This window comes from Arachis hypogaea, chromosome 7 (genome assembly GCF_003086295.3).
Source record: "Arachis hypogaea cultivar Tifrunner chromosome 7, arahy.Tifrunner.gnm2.J5K5, whole genome shotgun sequence".
NCBI lineage: Eukaryota > Viridiplantae > Streptophyta > Magnoliopsida > Fabales > Fabaceae > Arachis > Arachis hypogaea.
This window is the reverse complement of record NC_092042.1, coordinates 19,875,744-19,894,379: the sequence shown is the minus strand read 5'-3', so window position 1 is coordinate 19,894,379 and position 18,636 is coordinate 19,875,744. Positions and strand designations below refer to the sequence as shown.

General features: G+C 30.7%; 1 protein-coding gene across 3 annotated transcripts; it reads right to left on the bottom strand.

Annotated features, from left to right (window-relative positions):
• Positions 1–3,514: 3,514 nt before the first annotated feature.
• Positions 3,515–7,193, bottom strand: LOC112702731 (U2 small nuclear ribonucleoprotein B'' 2). Of its 3 annotated transcripts, none has more exons than XM_025753886.2 (5): positions 6,953–7,193; positions 5,602–5,774; positions 5,150–5,243; positions 4,347–4,432; positions 3,515–4,092 (listed from the first exon to the last, which is right to left on the bottom strand). In XM_025753886.2, the coding sequence occupies exons 1-5, from the start codon at positions 7,023–7,025 to the stop codon at positions 3,817–3,819; spliced, it is 702 nt and encodes a 233-aa protein (XP_025609671.1). In that variant the 5' UTR covers positions 7,026–7,193; the 3' UTR covers positions 3,515–3,816. The 3 variants fall into 3 exon arrangements, with proteins under 3 accessions (XP_025609671.1, XP_025609672.1, XP_029143762.1); XM_025753887.2 differs by having other exon boundaries at positions 4,347–4,429; positions 6,953–7,115; XM_029287929.2 differs by having other exon boundaries at positions 4,347–4,429; positions 5,602–6,416; positions 6,953–7,091.
• Positions 7,194–18,636: the final 11,443 nt, after the last annotated feature.

Here is an 18,636-nt window from a genome sequence, read left to right as displayed (position 1 = left end):
TGCTTGTTAATGCACTAATAAATTATATATTTAATAAAAATAAGACTAAGAATGAGTCAAATTGATTTTTTTTTTAAATCATCTTGAATTGGTGTTGTAGTTAACTCACTAATTCGCTTAAATAAGTATCACAGATTTAAATTTCGCTTTGTACATACTCTAACCCAATAAAATTTAGATTTACAGTAGATTAATTCTTAACTTGTTATTTAATTCACACTTAATTAGTTTATACTTAATACAATTATATATAATTAATTATGTGCTTAACAGAAATAATTTTAGGATAAAATATCAAAGACAGTAACAAAAAATTTTAGAGTTATTGGTTCTTATTGTCCCAATTATTTTAAATAAAAATAAAATTTTAAGATAAATAAACAAATCTATAGATAATTCACTCTTCAATTTTATTATTATTATTATTATTATTATTATTATTATTATTATTATTTGCATTAAGGGTGTGCTATCTAAATTTTTTGGAGAGATAATTTCATAGTAAAAACAAATATTATAACGAGAAAAGTTCAAGAATTTTCACTAGTAGTGTAATGTAAACTATGGAGTATTCTGAATTTCATTAATTAAACTCAAACATACATTAACATTCATCTTAGAGTAACATAATATACATGCTTTTCTTTCTGGATATTGATAGGTAACTAAATAATTCTCCTGGAGGGTTTGCACAGTTTCTGAATAACTTTGCTTTTCCAACTTCGATCTCTATTTTTGTTTTATATTAATTGTTTCCACACTGTTAATTTCAATGAAGATGTGCATTAAGTTAAAAAAGATTAGTAACTTTTAAAAAGTAACAGTAATACTGAGATGAATTCGCTGAGCCAATATCCAAAAAATCCCGGTATTGAAAGCATAATATCTGAAAAAGAATTTTATAAGATTTTGGAACTCTTCTATTGTAATAGTTAATTTGTGTGGTGATAATTTTCTTAACATCTTATAATTCATGCTACTTATAATTTGTTTGAGGGTTGACCAACCAAAAAAAAAATACCTGTTACATGAAATTAGTACCTGAATAAGAATCTTACATCAAAGATCAATAACTAAAAAAGAGTCTTTTAAAATTTTGGTATTTTCTTATTATAATAGTTAATTTTTAATTTGTGGTGATGATTTTCTTAAAATTTTTTAACTAGTTACAAATAATAATCCAATTTTTAATTGAAGGGTTTAGTTAATATGTATAATTATCTTTATGATAAGATTATTATTAATAAAAGTTTCAAATTTTATAATAAATATAAAACAAATGCATTAAAAACTTAAAAGTGCATTTAGTTTGTATTTTTATTTTTAATATTTTTTATTTTTTAAATTTCGTGAAAGAAAAAATAAAAATAAGAGGTGATAAAAACAAAAAATAGAATTTTACTGTTTTTATTTTTTCTTTCACAAAATTTAAAAAATAAAAAATACTGAAAATGAAAATAGAATGAAAACACAAACCAAACGTATCCTAAATTTTTTATATTTTCAATAAAAACATTTTCAATTTATTTTAACATATGTTTTTACGATACAAGTTAGTTAAACCTTTAATTGAAATATTCTTAATATAATTAGAATTCATGACTCATAAAACAAAAATACTATATGTATATTAGAAATTAATTATCAAATAAGCTACTATGTATAAATATATGTATTTATTAATTTATTTTAATATATATTTTGTATTTGAACATATATTCTATACGAGTAATTGATTTAATTAGGGGTGTTCATGCATTAGACCCGATTTACATATTCTCGGTATTTATCTGAATCTGATCCGAAAATTGTAGATATCGTTTCGATTCGCGGATCCGCAAAAATAAATAAATAAATATGTAAATATTCCCTTTATGTTTTATTTCAACTAATAATTATCATAGATGTTGTATTATTTTATTTTTATTATTTAAAAAAAATATGTTTAATAATATTTTAAGAGTAAACATGTTTAAAAGAGTAAAAAAATAGTATTTTATTAATATTTTTAATAAATATAAATTTTTTAAAATATTTATTGCGGATATATCCGAGATCCATTACGCAAATATGCGGATCGGATCCAAATTTAAAAATCGTGGATATTAGATTCAATCCGATGATTTTAGTGCGAATCAGATCGAAATTTTAGCCATATCCACTCCGATCCGCTTTCACTCCTAGATTTACTGACTTATTTTTTGTGTGATAGAGTGGCTGATAAAATAGTTACCTTTAAATTATGGTTTATTAGGATAAATAAATTTTAAAAGTGACTTCCGTGTATTGGTTATGAGCACATTACACATAATGCTCATAAACACTTCAGAATTTCTTGGCCTCGATGTTAACTTCAAAGCTACACGCACTAATAATTAATTGTAATTGCCAATAGATCCTTGTCTTTGACTTTTAGGCAGAGTGAGTTTTATTGAATGAGTCAAAATACTAAAATATTTGGATATTGAGGGCCTATAATGTTCATATTCACTTCTTGACTACTATGTATTTTGAAAAGGCAGCATGGAAAATTTTGACTCAGCTTATGTCCCTCTTCTTCTCCTTATCTTCCTCCAATAATGCGACATGCCTAAGACTTAGTCTTATTTTGTTGTTGCTGATGTCATACGGGCCCAAAAAATGGGGGATACCATTTTTTTGAGAGCCCAAAATCTTAAGATTTACACTTCCTGACTAACATGCAACGCCATAAAATATTTAATATTTATATACAATATCATTTTCTGAAGTCAAATGTAAACTTAATTATCTATCTGAACCTTTGCATTTACTAAATTTTTATTTGATGAAAATTTGTTCATAGCAGTCACTGAATACTACTAAGAGGCCTAACTTTTAATTATGAAAGCATGCTGTTTAGAATATTAGTTAGAAAGTGTATGGCTAGCTAGTTGATTACCAATAAGATAGAAAGAATATTAGTTAAAAAGAATGTTTAGAATTTATACTTTTATTTCTAAATAATATTAATAATAATAAGAAAAGCTTTCAAGGTTATAGTGGACAGTGGAGGAACAATGAAGTTTTGCATTACACGTGCACATTAGATGATCTTATTATTGTATATTGTAGCATTTGTCAAAATCAGTGACTTACTTTTTACTTCGTTAGTTATGCAGCAATGAACATATTCTGAGTTCAGTACTTTTACATTCTCTTCCAAACATTTCCCAAAATGAAATAAAGAACTGATTTCATATCTCTGATTAATGTTGGATAAAGCATAAAACTTAGGTCTGTAAAATTTAATTATAGCAGAGCAAGAAAACTGATAAGGAGATCACTAATCCAATAGTATAGATTATATATATATATATATATACACCACTCTCTCATCTATACCTTTGAATTATCTTCATACATCATACACCACCACATTCACATCCAAGACATTTCCCAAAATTTAACACAAGATTTGCCCCCTACAAGAACCTTAAATTGGAGTTTAATATAAGCTCATTTCAAGATGTCAAATTGTAAATAGAACCTTGACTAAGAATTAAATAAGAACCAGTTTTACTAGAATTCGAAAAACCACAAACAATCAATAGACATTAAACCAGCACAATCTTAATCTTACAAATATGGTTGAATTCTCAAATTGAGTTTTGCTGGTTTCTTATACTTCCTGTAAACTTACAAGTCCTGCAATTAGTCTCTGATTTCTCCAAGATCTACATGAGTACAATATAGAAAGGCCAAAAAATAAAAATAAAAAAGAATCTCTTTTTAAGTACCCGTTTTCCACTAGTACATGCTAAAGTTGGAAAAACTTGATAGCTGAAAATAAAACAGCTACTTCTTGGCAAAGGTTATGATCATGGGATTTTGAGGGGTGATTTTGAAGCCGTTAAGTGCCTGCATGGCCATGGACGATTGCACCTCGTCTTCGAAGTCTACAAATGCGATACCTGGCTTTGCTTCAATCAAGCGCACTTCCTTAAAACCCGGGTATTGTTCGAAGAGCATCTCCAGCATCCTTCCAGTAGTTTCATGAGGCAAATTCTCTATGAACAAAATATTGTTAGGAGGCACAGCTTCTTGGGTGCTAGGACCTTGACGGAACGGGGGCTACGAAAAACAATAGCACACAAAATGTTTTAGTGCAAGTTATATCAGAAAGTATTCAATTGGAAAGTTTGAAATTACTGCCGATAACATAAATGGATGCTTTTCTTTCATGATCAAGAAACAGTGAGATGCAGGTATTCATCTGAATTGAATTAATAAACTGACAGTTAAACAACCAAACTTGTAGGCCCATAAGATGCATTTTTATTTGCGACAAAATAGGCATCGTACATTACACTTCTAGAGAAACTTACCGTCGGGCCACCATTACTTGCACCATGTGTTCCATTAGGCACCGCAGATTGCTGTGCTTCGTCAGCACGCCGCTTTCTTTCAGCTGCTGAGCAGGCAAAACTATATCAGCTAAACTCAGCAATAAGAAATAAGTACCAAGTCAATAGACGAATTAACATTGAGTTGCATGCAACAAGTTCAAAGAACGGTGGTGGAATGTAAGGTAAATTAGGTCATTTTTTGCATATATAATACCGAGTTCAAACTTGAAAGCTCATCATCCATTAACAACATAATACAATCCACTGCTAGGGCCTTAAATTTGCAGTAAGCAATTACTGTACAATAGAGTTCCAATAATATTTTTCTTTGTCAATAAAATTTGAGAATGATAGAACTGCTGAAATCCCAAGACCAGTGAGGATATGCCTAAAAAGGCTTTTTGCATGTTTTCTACTTTATACTTTCAAGGACTACTCTCAATCCTTTAAAACTTTATTTTATGTTCGTTTTTATTTATTTTTATTCTTTCAAGAAGATAAAACTGTCATGTTATGGTATAATTAAGTAAAATGAATGACTCTCTCGATAACCTTATTGTGGGTGACTCTTAACTAGTTTCAAATGACTAATATTCTAATTATACAATCCTATTGTAAATGATGGTAAAGCTACAACCATTTTAAAGCCATCGTCAATGCTTTAACGAGATGAATGTTTTCAGGTACCAAATCATTCATGATGAAAGAGTTCTAAGGTGCGAATTCAAAAAAAGAGGAATGGTTTTTAAGTAAAAAGGAATATATAAATGACTCTAGTGCACCTTTCTCCTCTTGTTTCTTTTTCTTTTCCCTTGGAACATAACTTCCCTCTTCTTTAGCAATACAATCTGACTTTGTTTTTGCATATTGAATTCGCTGCATAATTATTGACACAAAATGCTATTATATGCATACTATATATATATAGACAAACCAATATAACAAGTAACTTTAGGAAATGCAGGAAATTCTTTCTTGATCTTGATTATTTAAAAAATGCCTACCAGACAATGATGCTGTGGCTCAACAAAACTTAGAATTGCATAGTTCAATAAAAAATTCGACCAATAAATTTTATTTCGCCTGAACAAAAGATTTAATATATAACAGATTAAAGGTAAAAGTCAATTAAATGAGGCAATTAGGAAATGGTTTCAAAATATTTGAATTAAGATACAACAAATTTGTGTACATAACAGAAAGAAAATAACCAATAATATTATAACTTGATTACCATAGGTTTGTCATAAAATGGGAAGTTTTGCATTTGTCGGACCGCATTACTAGCAGCAGGGACTTCGCTAAAACAAACCCATGCTTGTCCTCGAAGCTTAGGTGTCTTTAAGGCAACAACATCCAAGATCCTCCCATATTGAGAGAACAGGCAATATAATGATCGCTTTAACTCTGCCAAATTGAAACCAATGCAAAATATAACGTTATATTCTAACGGAACAGCAAAATACAACAATAATAAAGCATTTTTCTTTCCCACTAGGTGGATTCCCACTAGGTGGAACTGGTTAGGGAAGATCGACTGACTCCATTGAGAAACCTAGATCTAAATCTGTAGACAATTCACTGAGGGGGACACCTTTAATGCCTTTCAGTATAATTTCTTTTGGCAGAAGTGCCTACAGTGAGCTCCTTTCACACATTTACAAACCAAATAATGCCATGTGAGCTCATTAAATAATAAAAAATATGTTTCAAAAGGGAAAGATGGAGTTCAAGCATCAACCAATCACTGATTAAAACAGAGAACAAAGGGAAAAGAAAATGGCTTTCCACAACTCCACTTCTAACGTTCCCAAAATATCTATTTTGATTATATAATAGATGGAACCTTTAACGTCATTAAAACGGTACAACCTATCATGATACTTGAATCACAATTCAAAGGCTAATTTTATTTTTTTGTCGTCAAACTCTGATGATTCAGTCACAATTCCAGCAAGTTCTGATTAACCATGGTGATTTCAACCATGCGACACATGAACTGTGTAGGATTGTATGATTCACACTTCAGAATCCCATGATTTAATAACCCTGCAAATCATGATTTACCAAGCATTTTAATGTTCTATTGTTTAAATGAATTATTTAATTATATAATAAATGTTTTATTTTATTTTAATGCCTTCCTTTATTGAGCAGTGCGCTTCTGCAGTAGGAACCCTTAAACCCTAAACCCCAAAAATATTTGCCTTTGGTTACCTTAAACATGCCAACTCCAATTTAATTTTCAGACAAAATAAAAATTAAAATCAAAACACAAGAAATACAACTATTATGTTCATGGCTCTAAACCAAATCCGCAGAGATACCCTAATTAACCATGAAAGAGTTAAAACGAAAACCTCTTTGATGCTACCTCCGAACTCAAAACTAAATTCACTACATTTCAGAAGTACATCAAAGTCGACAAGCAGAATTCACTACAAGCCAAGCACACCAAACTAAACCTGAACCCTAAACCAAGCACACGAAACTAAAGTACATAATGCAAAGCAGCAGAATCATCTAAAAATAAATAAAACTTTTGTTGGGGCAAGTAAGGAAAAGTTGTGAGAAGAGGAAGTTACCGTCTTTCTTGATCTTCTCGTTGAGGTTCTTGATGTAAATGGTCTGGTTTGGGGGTATGTCCCCTGATAGCATTGTTAATCTCTCTTTGCTTCGGATGCAGAGTGAACAACAAGAACGTGCAACGATGGAGCCCTAGTAGCTCGTGTTAGGGACAACGTTTCTTTTTGTTTCGTTTTTCCGGGCTTTACATGGAAATTCAAATTCGACAAGACGGGCGTGGCCCAACTTGGCTCTCATAGTAAGCTGTGAACTAGGCCCAATAGCTCTACATTTTTTGAAATTGTGTAAAATAAAAACCTAAAATTACCAACACAAGTTGACACAAATGGATGAGGGTCTGTGTCCCTTAACTATCTCTCCCGAGTTCGATACTTATTGGAAGATGGAAATGGAGTTTGCTTACTTGGGAGGGTTGCCAATTTTGTGTGCCTCTACAGTACCTGAGGGATTAGTCATTGAGCTTCCGACCTGATGAATACCCTATTGCAAACTAAAAAAAAAAAAACTTAAAATTAAGAATAAATAAAATACGGTGAAAATTCACGTACAGTTGTATTTATGTAAAATTGATAATTGAAAAATTTTAAATCATAATTTAGTCAAACTTATTAAATTATTTAATAATTTTCAATGATATAAATTGTAAATATATAGTATGGGTGAATATTTTAAAATGTTACAGATGTTCAGAGTTAGAAGATGTTCAAACTCATTTTTCTAAAAAAAAGGGCCAAATTAATTTTAATAAAGAATTTATCATTCGTCAATAAATTGATGTATGCAAAATATAAAATTTAAACTCTCAATACTTATTTAAGTAGATTAGTGAGTTAACTACTAAACTAATCCAACTTAGTTAAAAACAGACTTTAATGGTAATAGTTCTAGTATATATATTAGGCCTAAGTCTGATTTGTGGCTTATATAAATTGTTTTGGATGTTTGAACTTGATATGTTCACAGACCTAGTTTGATTGAAAGTCTATCAACAAATTTATTAATAAATACAAAATTTAAAAATCAAATTAAATTGGTCTAGTGATTAGTTTATTAATCTGTTTAAGTAAGTGTCAAAAATTTGAATCACATCTTATATATATAGCAATTTATTGTCAAATAGCAAACTTTTAAATGAAGTTCAATACTACGACAAATTAGTCATTGGTCTGCCGAGTTAAAAGATACTGCTAAAAACAAAAAAAATACAAAATTTAAATAAAAGTAGGCTGGTCATTAGGAGTACATATACGACCGGGTGAAATTGGATTTGTGTTGATTCAGATTCGATCCTAAATAATAACTAGGTCTATTTTTTAGATTCTTATTTGACTCTAAACCCGGTAAAATCATACTACTTTCGAGCTACATTAAAACCGAGTCTCGATCGAGTAAAGTCCAGGTCTTGATAAATTTTATGTCAAAAAATTATGATGCACTCATTTATAAAGAAGGAAAAAAGAAATACTTATTACATAGAAGTTGATAACCATACTTGAACTTGAATTTGTCCATAAATTTTAATTTCATACTTTTTTTATCTATTTCTTAATTTAACAAATGTGATTAAAAATAAATCAATAAGTTTATAATTAATATAACATAATATTAAATTTAAAATATATATATCTTTTTTAATCCCTCTAAGATGTACATGAGTCGGGTGAAGTTGAGTTTGTCTTGATCCAGACTCAATCATAAATAATAATTGAGTCTATTTTTAAGACTCTTATTCAACTTTAAATCCAATAAAATCACACCAAATTAGTCTTAAAATATTCGAAGTCGAACCAAATCTTTGGACCGAACAGAATCATATACACCCCTCCTGGTCACATGACTCCACCTAATCGAATTTCACCCAAACGCAAAATGTTATAAGTTATAACATTCTTGTTCCTTTTATTATTAAAGACATACAAAAATTAGGATATTTAAATTTGTTGGAAAAATGAAAAAAATTATAAAATTGTATGGTTCTAACAACTGGATCAATCTATTCAGTTCATTCGATAAATAAATAAATCAATTGAACATGTACAATTTTTTAGACGTTAACCAATTTAAGATAATAAAATATAAAATTATTTTTAAAAATATATATTTATACACAATTATATTATTTTATTATATTCGACTAAATCTTTTAAGTATTCGAACTTTAAATTTTATTATTTAATGATTGATTCGGTTTTTAAAATTTTAGTATGCTGCAATTTGTTAGCACAATTATTGCGAGATGCATAAAATTAAAGAAAATATTGGACTTAAATAATTTTTTTAATCTATACGAATTATGAAATTAATTTTAATTGTATAAAAGGTTCGTCATGTCAATGTGTTAAAAATAAATTTATAAAATACAATTGTTTATTTTAGCCTTTATACATATGGATGGAAGTCAAAAGAAAAAGAAATGGAGGAGTTTCAAAGAGATCTCCACATGGTAATTGACTAATTGCTTTCTGATCTTCTCTATCTATATTTATTAATTTAACTATGTTAGCTATATGTCAAAATTATAGAATTTTTTTAATATGATAAGTAAGGTGGTAATACAAAAAAAAATTGAATATGTAATACCGAGTTATAGAATGTTATTTTAGATTTAATTAAATCGCAAGTAACATCTTAAATTAAATCGTTATTAACAATTTCATTGTTGCAAGGAATGGTCTCATTCTCATTGAATTCAAGATAAAGAGGATATGTTTTTCGTGAAACATTCTCTCTCTTTGCACTCTCTCATCTTACTCTATGATTCCTTCTCATTCAATTCATTCATTATTTATTATTATTATTATTATTGTTGTTGTTGTTAAAAACAAAAATACTTACAAAGACTACAACATTATTATTATTATGGTTTTTATTATTGTTATTATTAGTATTATTATTGTTACACATTATTATTATTATTATTATTATTATTATTATTATTATTATTATTATTATTATTATTATACATATTTTTTTTTAACCATCGATCGATTGATGTTAACGACATACAACAGTGGAAAAATAAAATGATAATACTAAAATATTTTATGATTATTAATATTAACGATGTTATGATGGAAACAACCATGTTACTGTGTAGAGACATTATTATTATTATTATTATTATTATTATTATTATTATTATTATTATTATTATTAAAGTGTTATTTTAATTATTATTACTGTTATTATTATAGAATGGTTATTAGAGCCAATTATTAAACTTTTTAGAATAATTTTTATTTGATAAATACTACTGTGTCCTCTTTAAAATAAAGGATAAATTATTCTCTGATAAATATATATAGTGTTTATAATTATAATTAAGTTGAATATTAACCATAATAATTAAATATATATTCTTTATTTTTCTTTTTCTTTCTTGTGATTATTTAAATTTAGTTTAGCACTACCAGTTTATGGTGGCGGTGGTGGTGGTGGTTGTCACCGTCGAAAAAATCTCTTTGCGGTGACTTACAAATCCATCAACAAAGTGCATACGTATTCAGCTTGTTACACGTGGCAATATTTGTGCTACTGAGGTACGGAGAATCTATACTACATAGGCACAACTCCTTCCTAATCTCAGTGTACATCCAATGCGCCTCCTCCACCCTCTTCTGTACGGTGATAACATCCTCGAAGTTCACTATCCGCAAAACTTTTGTCCCATGAAAGCATAGTTATCAGAACCGAACCGGTAATCAATCCGGTGAGACTACTGGGTCACCGGGTCACTGGTTCAACCGTTGGGTCACAGGTTGAACCGGTTAACTCGGTTATAATTAAATAATTTATAAAATTTATTTTTTTATAATAAGATTTTTTTATATAAAAATAATTATTTTAATATTTCAATAATTTATTAATTAATTATATTAATCAAATATATGTTGAAAAAGAGTTAATATTAATAAATATTATATAATTATCAATAACAAAAATATGGTATGATTAATAAAATTATTTTTATTTATCTTTTTAATTTAAAGAATATTTAACAACATTTAATATTTTTAATAATTATGTAAAATTAAAAAATAATTAATTTAAGTTAGTAAATATAAAATAAAAAATTAATTAAATTAAATATAAAATTACTCATTAGAATAAAAGATAAAAGTGTAAGGAGATTTTAAATTTTACATAAGTAAAAGAGTTAATAAGATAAAGTTATTAATTAGGATATGTCTTATAAGTTATAATATATTTATAAAAAGGTACCAACAACTTCAAAATGCATGGTAGCCTGGTGGTTACAAATCCTTTTATTCTCTAGGAGTGCCGGTTCCAACCCAGCAGGTGACACTGCGTTACATTTTTTAAAACGCACGTGCTGACGTCATTTGCGGTCTGACCGGTCCGGTTCGGTCCACGGTTCAGTTCGGTTTTTACTGGGTCTTCCGAATTTGATCGGTTTGTCTGCTTGTGTGGTTCGATTGTTAACCCGGATCGGTTAAAGGTCCGGTTCACCGGTTTTTCGGTCGAACCGGTCGGTCTGGTCCGGGTTTGATAACTATGCATGAAAGTGATTAAATTCTTGTGCATAATTGTTATCTCATCTTGCAAATCCTATTGTCTGCAATTGAATTCGACTTGATCTCCACCTCATCGACAACAATATTTTTAATCTCATGAGGATCCGAATTTACCGTCCCTTGAAACTTGTATTTGACCTCATCAACAATAATGTCTTTATGACTTGAGGATCTAAAGAATCTTTCTAAATGTCTTTATGACTTCTATCATAACGGACCATAAGCTATCTTCTACCTTCAAGTGCATCAATTGCATTCGTAAAGATCTCTTCCACTTCATAAAACTCATCTTGTGAATCACTTTCAATATATATATCACAAAGGATAATTTACCCTTTATTTTAGAGAGGGTATGATAGAATTCACCTTTTTATATTAGTTGTTTCATTATATGTTACTAACATAAAGTGAATTACTTATTTCATTTTTTTAAAAGCCACAATGAAATCGGTAGTACCGATTTATTTTTGAAAGATATTTTCTTGTAAAATTGGTAGTGCCGATTTTTAGCTAAAGAAATTTGTCTTTTGTTTTAAATTATTTGTTTTGATTTTCGATAATTTTATCCATGATTTTTTGTGACGATAATTTCTTCTATATCAAGATATTACACCAAAATTACATAATATACATGTAATATATGCTTAATAATACAATATAAAAAAATTAGCCTTAAAATTAATCATTAGTATAAAGTCTATAAATATTACAAAAAAAATTTAAAATAACATTTATACTACGGCGGTTTTGAAAAATCGCCACAATATCTAGACATTACAACGTTTTATTTTATTGGCATAATTGATTTGTATTTGGTAGTGATTTTGGTAATTATAGCGGTTTGAACCGCCGTTATCACCTATATACAAAAAATGAAAATAGGTAATTTCGAATTTTAGAACCCTTAGTTAAAACACTACGACGTACGCGTACAACCTCTCCCTTCTCTCCTTCATCCTCCTCTCCGTCGCTACTGCTTTCACCCTCCATTGCCGCTGCCTCTTCAACAAAATCAAAGGTTCCAAGCCACACACGCACCTTCTTCTATGGATCCCTTATCTCTGTCGTGAATTTTTCCCATAGTCCTTGCTAGGTAGATGCATACCATAATGTTTGGAGGTTGTATTTGTATTTTTGAAGACTTATTTCTTTCCTATCTTGTTTGAATTGTGACAAAGAAATATAAAGAAGTCTAAATTATTTTTATGAAGACTATTCTTTTCTTTATCTAAAATGTTTTAGGGGTGTTATGTCTTCAAAAGATTTAGGAAAGTTGGTCGGTTCTAATATGATATGATAAATATTATTTTCAATTGAAGTTTAAATTTATTTGCAAATTGTGAAAAAACGGTTGACTATTAATTATATATTACATAGTGACAATTGTGTTGATATTTTATTTTAGATAATATTAATATGCATTAGCATGAATAAGTAAAATTTTATACTTTTTATTATGCTCACAAATTATTCTTTTATTGTAGATATGAGTGGCAAATGGGAAAGTCAACCCCGCGTCGCCAAAAGCCCTCCATCTAGCGGGCTGGCTCGCCCCGCCTAGTGAGGCGGTCCTGAATTCCTCCTCCGTCCCATCTAACGACAGGCTGGTGAGACAAGTCCACCAAATTTCTTTTCTTATAAACTATTAAATATTAAACAATATATATAACAACTTGAGTGAACTACCAACATGGCTTCTGTCCATTTTTGCGAATGACAAAGCGACCCCTCAAAATAAAAATGATCCACTTCGGTCCTTGTCCACTACTTCCGTGACACAATCTGGTCCATGTAGGTGTTTCTCCATCAACTCCATACGAGAAACTTTGACGTTTCATGGTAACCTTGTGTGCTGGCATATCTCGCTACTGATGTGAATGTCTATTGCATACGTGGACAATGTAAAATGGTCAAAGGCTTAGTTGTTATGATCCATGTCCTCCAAAAACGTCGTTGTTTCCATGGAAGCGACCTTCCATACATTGTATGCGTTCATCTCTCCAATTGTGTCTAATTTGTTGAGTCCTAATTCGCCATGAGCAGCAGCAGAGAGCTTGGTTCGACGTCTATTTGTGGGTTTGGATGAGATGCAAACAATGGTGAAGGCAAAAGTGCAACTGTTGGCAATGTTGGAAGCGTTGAAGTGAGGAAGAAGAAGAAGAAGAGGTTCAATGTTCCGCAGTGCTATTGTGGGAGTAAGGCAATTCTATTCCTATCCTCAACAGAGCTAAACCCTAATAGCTTGTTTTATGGTTGCCCAAACTTTAAGGTAGTTTGGATTTTTGTTAAGTTTGTTTAATTTGTCTTTTTCTGGCATGTTCTTACCATTTTCTATGTTGTACAGAGTTTAAAATTACACTGCAAATATTTTGAATAACTTGATGATTATATTTCATCATTTGATGCTGAAAGCATAATGTCCTTTGGGTTTGAAATTTGGAAGTAAAATGAAGATCATTTTGAATTTGTCATTGAGTTGTTTGGTGGAAAGTGAAGGAACTAGAGTGCAGAGTAACCGATTTAGAATTGCAAGCTAAGAATTATACAAATGTGAAGAGTGGTCATAGGTTCTTTAGTTTTTTAGTCCTAATTGTTGCTTTTTTCTGTGGAATTGTTATGGCAAATATCTTTAGGGTATTTGGTTAGATGCTTATTATGCCAATTTATCTTGACACGATGTTATCATGATGTATAATTATGTTTTTGAGGGAATGAAGATGACATATTTTTATTATGATGAATGTTATTTTCTATCTAAGCGAAATTGACAGTAGACAAAGTAATGTAAACCAAACATATGTCTTATATTATATTATATTAAAGGTCTACAGTAAAACAACCACATGATGTTGAAAGTAATATAACAAAAAGGACAGCATATAACCCTTTAAAAAAAGCATGTTTTCATATTATAGCAACAAAAATAGGGGCAATATATAACCCTTAGAAAAAGTAGGATCCAAAATAAACTACTAGAGGTCCATTAGGGGCCTAAACTTGTCAACAACATTAAGCAAACATTGTTTATCCTAACCAAATTAACACAAAAAAATATTTCCAAAAAAGAGCGTCCTATCACTACTTGGATTATCTCTTTCTAGGAGGGTTGAATCTAGGAGTAGGGATAAACTTGAAGAGCCTTGAAGCAGTCCCAAAACTTGCTGCAGCCATTGTCTCAACAAAAATGTCACTCTGTCTTTATTTAAGGAAAACATTGGTAGTTGCTACCTTGGGATGCTCATCTTAGTTTGGTGAAAACAGGGTCTAAAAAATCCATTATTGGTGGAGCAGATTGTATAATCATTGATGGACCAGATGTGGAAGAAATTAGGGGCCTAACAACAGGGTGTTTCATCCTTTGAGTCTGATTGAGTTGAGGTGTAATGTTAGACTGTGGTGGTGGCTGATTCAAGTTGATTAAATCAGTTACAGCCTGAAACAAGAAAGTAAAACAATGACACATTTAAATATGTTGAATAATTATAGCTGTAAATTTGATCAAATTTACCTCTTTTGCCTGGGGTGCAGTTTGTGACAGCGGTATCTCATTCCTTTGCTTTTGAGCCTCTGAAGAATTCTTTTTTCAAAGAGTTTTAGGTTGCTTCTTATTTTTCTTTTCTTTTTCTAACCCAACACAAGAAAATTATAGTTAATAATAAATACTAATCATATGCAAATCAATTCAGTTTTTAATCAAGTTACCAAAGGATTCATGGCAGCTACGCCAGTATTTTTTCCCCATGTGGTTGATCCTAGGCACATGTACAAAAAATTGTTTTAGGACAATTCGAACCCTGACAATTAAATTCGAAGACACTTCACACCTTAATAATATGTATAGTATGCCTAATCAAACCCTAAGATTACCTGTGCAATGTTCTGGCTTGAGTCATTGGTTACAATATGAATCTGTAAGTCCTTTCCTTGCTTGGCCGTGCCCCTCTCTCATTCTTAGTCATTGGTGTCCAGTTAGAATTCTTTGAAAAATTTTTACATGTCTTATAATAATGCCCAGTCTCTTGACATTTGCTACATGTCACTTGAAGTGTCTTCCTAGCTTTGTTGGTATGCATTTGTAAGTAGACCTTATATCATTCATAGTCAGCCACTGATGCAAAAAATCTTCTGGCTTCAACCCAATTTTGTACATGGCTGCAACTGCATACATGCAAGACATTTCTAAAAATCACAGACATTAGGACAATAGAGATATAAAGAATAAGAACCTATAACAACACATAACTTGGAAAAAAAGATGGTCTACTAGTTAACTGCCAAACGTTGCAGCTACATGTTTTTCGAAATAGATTTACTCTAATCTTGTGACTTCCTCTATGAACCTCAAATAGGATCCTGTCATTGTCCCCAACCCAAATGGCTCTCTATTTATTAGCTCTAGGCTTGATAAACTCATCTAATCTTTTCTGTTGGACTGGGGCTAACTGACCAAAATGAGCCTTTAATTTTTTCTTGTGGGTGGCCATTTTTTTCATTAGGTAGCATTTGAGATCTTCACACATGGTCAGAATTAGTTTCTCCTGTATTCCAAAATTTTCGCATTCCACACCTCACATATGTTGTTTGTAATATTATCCACCTTGGATCCGTGGCTAAAGTAGACCTTTGTCCACACTGTCAGCTCAAATAGTTGAAGATACTCCCAGGCTCCCAAGTTGACTTGATTCAGTTTCTCCATTGCACTTGCGAAATTCTTGCATTGTAGTGCACCTTGCACATTCCTCCACCATTGACTTAGTCTGTTGATCCTTGAAGTGCTTGATAAAGTTTTTTTTTAATATGAAGCACACAGTTTTTATAGTGTGCATTGGGCATTACTTCTTTCAGTGCCAACTTCAAACCCTTCATGCATAATTCAAAACAGTTAACAACAATAATACATTAGTACTGTGAATCAATCAGATTAGTAAGCTATGATGAAAAATAAAACTAAGATATGCCTCCTTTTAATACCTGAGTATTTTTTGCTTGCCCTCTTCTTAGCAGTCTTTGGTGTCAGCTTTGGCATACTACTAGTTAAAGGAGCTTTGTTACAACCACTCTTCTTCTTAAGTGATACTCCCAAATTTTTTTCATCATTACTCTTGTCATCTGTTTCATAACCAGCAGCCTTATCAGTCATTTTCTTCTTACTTATCACTGACTTTTTTGACACTCTCTTCTTCTTATATAATTTTTCTCCATTACTACTACTATCATCTGTCTCATATTCAGGAGGAGGAGACTTGTATGGTTCATCCTCTGTAGTCTCATATCCGTCATCATCAGATGATGATAAAGAACTAACTACTATAGTTTTCTCAGCTAAACCTTCTCCAACCACTTCAGGCATATCAACTTCGTGATCAAAATAAATATAGAATTTATCTGTGTCCCTATTCATCAGCTTATTTTTTCTCATTTGATTCATCTCCTCATCTCCTTTAATTGCATGAAGACTAGACTCTATGGTAGGTGTTGTCATATCAAGCCATAATATCTTATACCCCAAATATCCTAATTTCTTAAACAATGCCACCAAATAAAAAAAAGTTAACATAATCTAATTCTATTAGGAGAAATCTCTTCACTTTACCATGTAAGTAGTAGAGACCACCCTCTGAATCTCTTCCAAAAATTTTTTCATATTAAAACACAAAAGTAACTAAATTTTTTTCATATTAAAACAAATTTTTTTCCATATTAACACACACACTTAATGACACACATATACAACACAGGTTAAAAAAATTAATTTTCTCTATTTTTATACAAGACCAAATTATTGAAATCTGTTTCTAGTTTCCTAATGTGTTATAGACTAATACTTTCTACTTTGATTATAAAAAAAATTATATCAGCATTATTCATATTTTATGTTTTCTTTTTCCAAGACTACAAATGGGTTTCAGATATCAATGGTAGTGTATCAAAATCAATTAACAGGACAACACAAAGCACAAGAGATAAAGAGGCACATGGAGAACTGAACTAACTTCAACTGTGCAAAGCACTATTAGTGGACTCCTCCAAGCGCCGTCCAACCTCCATCAACAACAATGTCATTAGCACACTCGTCAGCAGCAACGTCAGCGTGAGCCTCTAGCTCTCTGAGGTCAACAATGGTCTCCGTGGTGAAGAATGTTCTCTCTTAGGGTTTTCTAGTAATTCTTTGGGGCGAATGAAGGGGTATTATGAAAATCCAAAGTGTGAAATACGTATGAAAGGTCGCATTTGATGGAAACGACGACGTTTTTTTGTGGACGTGGATCAGGACAACTAAACCTCTGACTATTTCACATTGTCCACATATGTAACAGACATCCACATCAGCAGCGACATATGCCAGCACACAAAGTTATTGTGACATGTCAGCATTTTTTGTTTGGAGTTGACAGAGAAATACCCACGAGGACCGCGTTGTGTTACGGAAGTAGTGGACAAGGGCCGATGTGGATCATTTTTATTTTGAATGGTCGTTTTGTCATTCGCGAATATGGACAGGGACTGGGATGGCAGTTCACTCTAATAATTTCACAACCATTTCAATAAAATTATAATTTCTAAAGACAAAAAATTATAATTTCTAAATTCACAAACATTAAAGTCTTTATAATTATAAATATGTAGTAAATATAATCATAAACCAAGTTTTTAAAAACAAAATAATAAAACCAACATTGTCCAAAGCAAAACAAACATTGTCTAAAATATATAATTAAATATCTTCAAGTTTATAATCAATCAAACATAAAACATAATCCAAAATATAACTTAGAACATCTCAATTATCATCTTCATCATCTTGTAGATCAATAATATCATAGAAATTTGTAAAAAAAAGGTCCCTGACAAAAAAAAATGCCTGGCCCGTTGCAAAAGCCTGTCCTACTAAAGCCCGCCAAAGCCCACGGATTAGGCGGTGTGGGTTAGGCGGGTTTTTTAAGTTTGGCAGTTTTAAATTTCTAGCCCAACCCGCCTTTTTTGGCGGGTTATGTAGGCCGACCCAATGAATTTTGGCCCGTTTGCCACCCCTAGTAGTAAGGATTAGATCAAGAGACTGAGATTCCATTGTCAAAAGAATTAAGAAGTAGACCTTTCGGAGTAAGCAACAAAAAACCGTAATCTCGCATGATGAAATATTATGTGTT

What these genes read in the sequence shown, in the direction of transcription:
- LOC112702731 (XM_025753886.2), bottom strand. Translation starts at nt 7,025, where the DNA reads ATGCTATCAGGGGACATACCCCCAAACCAGACCATTTACATCAAGAAC. An exon ending in CATTTTATGACAAACCTATG is followed by an intron (nt 5,244 to 5,601) that starts GTAATCAAGTTA and finishes ATAATTATGCAG; the next exon opens with CGAATTCAATATGCAAAAAC. An exon ending in CAAGTAATGGTGGCCCGACG is followed by an intron (nt 4,093 to 4,346) that starts GTAAGTTTCTCT and finishes TGTTTTTCGTAG; the next exon opens with CCCCCGTTCCGTCAAGGTCC.